We start from the raw sequence: 5127 nt of genomic DNA, 5'->3' as shown, positions 1-5127 counted from the left end.
AATCTATATTAGCTTTTTCTTTATCTTCCTCCAATTTTTTCTCTTATGAAATTAAATAATATATTACCCTATATATTAATAAGAGGACTATAGAAAAAGACTATCTAGAAGAAAGAACTTAGTACTTATAGGAATTTATAACTTATATCCTATTATAAGAATAACCCTGATATATATACTTACTATACCGCGAAGAACCTTCTATTATTAAGTACTCCTTCTAATACTTAAAGCAATATAAGCATAGTATATCTATAAATTTACGCGATAGTTTAATACTTATAGCTAGAAATTAATACTCTTTAGTTTTTTAGTTTAGATATTTAGAAATATAACTAGATATTTTATTAGTATAATATCTTAGAGTATTTATAAGTCTAAGTTATCCCTATTAATAAGGAAATAAGAAGTAGCTACTTAAATAGCCTTATAGGCAAGGCCTTAGGAGGGGAGATATTATATTACGACCTAATATATACCTAACCTCCGAGATATATATAACTACCCTATACCTAAAGGTATCTATTAATTAGCGGAGGACTAATCCGAAACTAGATCGCTATGATCTAAGGAATACTATAATCCTCGGATTATAGCGCTCCCTAGAAGACTATAATCCCCTTATAACCTATTAAGTATATAGAGCATATTTATTGCACTTTCTTATATACTAGTTACCTTAGCTATTAATATAACTTAGTTATATTTAATACCTTAAGTATATTACTAGACGTAATGTTATAATACCTCTATTTAAGATAACGCTAATAATCTAATACTAATATAAACCTAGTATGACCGGTTTATCCCTTAGACCTAACCCCGATTGTTATAGGCTAGGACTTATAATCAAGGAGGTAATAGCTTATAGAAATAAGGAAAAAGAGATATTTACCTTTTATTTTATTAAAATAAAAAGGGTAATCCTCGCCGGAAAGCTTTATAATTATTTATCTCTCTTAGTTAAGGTTACTTAGCTCTATAATACCCTCTTTAATATAGGCATTTTAAATAAATCTCTTATTAAATTAAAGAATAAAAGAAAAGATAGGCTTTTCCTTAAACTAAGGGAAGAAGATATTATTAAACTAGAAGTAAATAAATAAAAATAATTCCTTATTAATAAAAGGGCATAAAGCGACCTTTAGTAGCTCTCTAGCTAAAGACTATTAGGGCTCCTTATCTTTATCTAGTATTTCCTATGGGTTAGGCTTTATAGGGAAGATAATAAGATATATTAAGATCTTTTATTTACTCTTATTTTAGCTCTATTTAGCCATAGCCTTACTAAGTTGCGATAAGCTCGCCCTTATGCCCCTTATAATCTAACTCTAGGTAAGTTTAATATCTTAATATATAACTAAGGGCCGCGATATTATAAGGATATAGCTAGGGCTATCTCTAGAATTAGTGAAAATTATCTATAAGGGCGTAAAATAATTAGAGGCTATTAAGTCGATAGACTATATAGCAGAGGAAATAAAGGCTATCTTAATATCTCGAAATAGGATTAATAAGCTATTAAGGATAGGGATACTTATAGGCTAATATCTATTATAATATAAATAAAGATTAGACCTTAGGTAGCTATCGCGGATAAAATTATAGCTCTATTAGTATAATTTAGGGGCTATAATCTTTAGAATATCTAGATATATCTACGATAAGACGTAATTAGGTATATCTATATATAAGATAAGGTTAATTATATAATCTTATAATAAATAGACCTAAGCTTACTTTAGGAATAAATAGGGATAGCCTATAACTACTATGAGGTAGCGATAGGCTAGGTATTAATGCTAGTGTATATATATAAGTAAGTGAGTAAGTAAGTAAAAAAATTATAATATATTACTAGGAATTATTATAATATATTCCCTAGTGGAGATACTATTAAAATAGAGAGATATCTTCCAGATAGTATATAATACTATAGTCTTATAAGGGTCTATAAAATTACTAAGTATTTTAATATAGTTAAGGCTTCCTAAAAGGGTTTTATTACCTATATGGTAATATGCAACCGTAGAGCCAACCTAGCAAGCTAGGTTGGCCACAAAATTATGGGATAGCCACAAAATCCGGGACATCAACGAGGCCCTTTTTCCCCCTTAAATAGCCGCCTTTTTCATCCTCTGAGTTTTAGTGACCGTTAAAAGTGATTTCTAAAGCTAAAAAGGAGCGGGATAAAGCTATTGGCGATGCCTGAAGTGATGATATTGATGATATTAATGATATCTATGATGGAAGCCGTTATGTCGCATATCACCACTAGGTTCGTGCGACTGGATATAAAACGCGGCCCATACTTTGGGGTCATATATCCGGTTTTACATCCAACTTATCGCATCAAGGATTCCAATCCTAACGATATAAGCTTAAATAGCTCTGCCTAAACACATAGCTGTTTAATTTCTTTTGTCCTTTAGATAATTCTCATCAATTGACTGGTGCCATCAGTGATCCCTGTGGAGCCAATTGTCTAACACGTTACTTAAGCTCCCAAGGCCGCCGCCTTGCTGGACGGTTCCTCATACAAATTTAGCTGCGATAGCGTCTCTTCAGCCCCTTTGGCTGGCTTCTCATGTAGCCCTTCCTTGCCTGATGATGCCCGTGATCCTTTGTATCCCTGATATGTGGTGTTGAGGCCGTATCGGGCACGGCGTGGAGGGGGTTTCGGGCGGCAAAGACGGTAGCCGCGGTGATGATGCTGATGAAGCTGTAACCGGCGGCGATGAAGGCATCTCTGATGGCGAAGATAGTTGCTGTAGAGGCTCGAAGAGAGGCAGGTCTTCCTCTTCCTCTTCTTCCTCTTCTTCTTCTTCTTCTTCTTCGGCGGCAGGAGCCCGGTCGAGCTGGAAAGTGACGCTATCGTCACTTCCTGCGAGGGCGGTCCAATCCATCGCGCTAAGCGGTTTCGGGGCAAAGCTAGCTTCGTGAATAACTTTAGTGACTTCTTGCGGCAATTGCGTATCTATTATAAAGCTATTAGGCTTTTAGGTAAGCATCTAATACATAGTTAAACATTGCGTCTCCATAGAATAATACTTAATATCCTTCCCTATATGCTCTAGCTACTAAGCCTATAATAACTTCTTTTTTATACCATTAACTATGATCTCTTTATTCTCCCTCTATTTGTCCTTAATCTTCTTTATCTCCTATATCACGAGGCTGCGAGCCACTCGGACCTATGCCTTTTCTTCCTTCTTTTGCGATTCCGCGATAACTTCCTCCTACTAATCTCGAATCTCCTATAGACTAATATTATAAGAGAAATCGCCTATTAGCCTCGCTCTCTTCCCTCTCTTCTTAGCATTATATCGCTTCTTAATTCGAGCCCAGCGGTTATCTACATAAGTAGTAATTATAGACTTAAGCATTATAGCTTCTATAACTACATTGCGTATCTAACGAAGCCTAGTATGCATTAGAGAGCTAAAGATATCGCCATAGCGATCTAAGAGGCGCTATACGGTATCTACGGCGATCTAGAAGCGGGCGTTATAAGGAAGAAGCAAGGAAAAAATAGGGTTAATAGCCTACTTCGACTAAAGCTACTTTTTAGCAAGGTATATTATCGCTAGCTTAGGATTTAATAGATAGATTCCTAACTTCTCGAAGCCTAAGATAATATTATATGTGGTAAATCCGCTCTCGAAGACTTCTTATAATATAATTTAACTTAGTAACTATATTAATAAAGAAGAAGAGAATAACTTACCTAAAAGCCATGGATGAAATTAAGGCAAGAGAAGGAGATATTTCCCTTCCTAAGCTACTTAGCGAGATACTTTTAATATATGGTTTTTAATAGCTAGAAGACTCCTATATTTATTGGCTGTAATATATATATAGAGTAAGGAGGCAAGGGAGCTATAATAATATTAAACTTCGCATAATACTCTCTAAAAGCAAAGATATTATACCCGGTGAAGCTATTAAGCACGATAAGGCGCCATATAATCTTACTAGTGGTATAAAAAATAGGAGAAATATTATATTTAATATACTTTCATAGAGGATCTTAGAGGAATTCATTATAGCTAAACTACTCTTTAAATATAAGTCTGCGACTTTATACTATAGAAGATTTCCCCTAGGAATACCAATTAAAGTATATTCTTCACTTAAGTATAATCTCGCTATTAAAGAATACTATTTCTAACTAGGCAAAGTAAATATTAGGATCTCCCTCTATATACGCCTAATCTAGCGTTAGAAATATCTTAAAGATAAGCTACGGCGGCGTTATATTACCTATAGCGCTCCCTATACCAATAATGATATAGGTCTCGCGGTTAGAAGGAGAGAGAACCTACTTCCGCGATCTCTATTTCGTCTATATAATAAAGACCTTAATGCTTTCCTTAAGGATCCTGATCCTAATACCGGCCTAGTCAGTATTCTAACACTTAGAAGCGTTAATATTATAACTCTAGATAGCCTTAATAAGCTATTTAAACCACTGCTTTAGGTCATAGAGGCTGCCGGCTTCCTAGGACTTATAAGATTACTTAGTTACTTTAAGGAATACTTACTTAAGCTTAGGATAATCGCCGCGGAAGCGAGTATATCATATCTTACTAATAGGTCTCGCATTAGGATTCTTATATTAAAGAAGCATTATTGCGGTATCTTCGATTTTAGGCTTAGAGGCGGGAAAACCAGACCTTTCTATCTATATAATAAAGGCGACAATAGTTTCTTCTTTTTTATCTATGAGGAGCCACGGCTGGCCGACTTGATGAGGAGTATTTCTGGTCTCTAGGACCTTTATGAACCTTTGAATAGCGGTATGAGAGGAGCTAGGATGCCGTGTGGCCGCGGCACGAAGTGAGAGAGGTTAGGTTGTGGCGATGGAGGCACTGCGATAGAGGCCCCGGGCATACCGCGCACGTGATTGCACGACTTCCCGGGCGGCCTTAAGACTTACATTGCTCGGCATAATGAAGATTGACAAAAGAGAGCTATTTTCTACTAGTTGATGTCGTGAAGAACGGCTAAAATAGGTGGTAATTACTTGGATTTGAAGACGTCAGCAAGTGAGGGGGCTATCCCGGATTTTGTGACTATCCCATAATTTTGTGGCCAACCTAGCTTGCTAGGTTGGCTCGCCTGGGG

The 5127-nt window shown here is 35.7% G+C and overlaps 1 protein-coding gene across 1 annotated transcript; it reads right to left on the bottom strand.

The window, feature by feature from the left end:
* Positions 1-2497: 2497 nt before the first annotated feature.
* On the bottom strand, positions 2498-3030 carry NECHADRAFT_89070 (uncharacterized protein; the record flags this gene model as incomplete). Its single annotated transcript, XM_003039544.1, has 2 exons — positions 2498-2977; positions 3019-3030. The coding sequence occupies 2 exons, from the start codon at positions 3028-3030 to the stop codon at positions 2498-2500; spliced, it is 492 nt and encodes a 163-aa protein (XP_003039590.1).
* Positions 3031-5127: the final 2097 nt, after the last annotated feature.

This window comes from Fusarium vanettenii (genome assembly GCF_000151355.1).
Source record: "Fusarium vanettenii 77-13-4 unplaced genomic scaffold NECHAsca_93_unmapped, whole genome shotgun sequence".
Taxonomy (NCBI): domain Eukaryota; kingdom Fungi; phylum Ascomycota; class Sordariomycetes; order Hypocreales; family Nectriaceae; genus Fusarium; species Fusarium vanettenii.
Note: the sequence above shows the minus strand (reverse complement) of the source record. Positions and strands in the feature narration are given on the sequence as shown.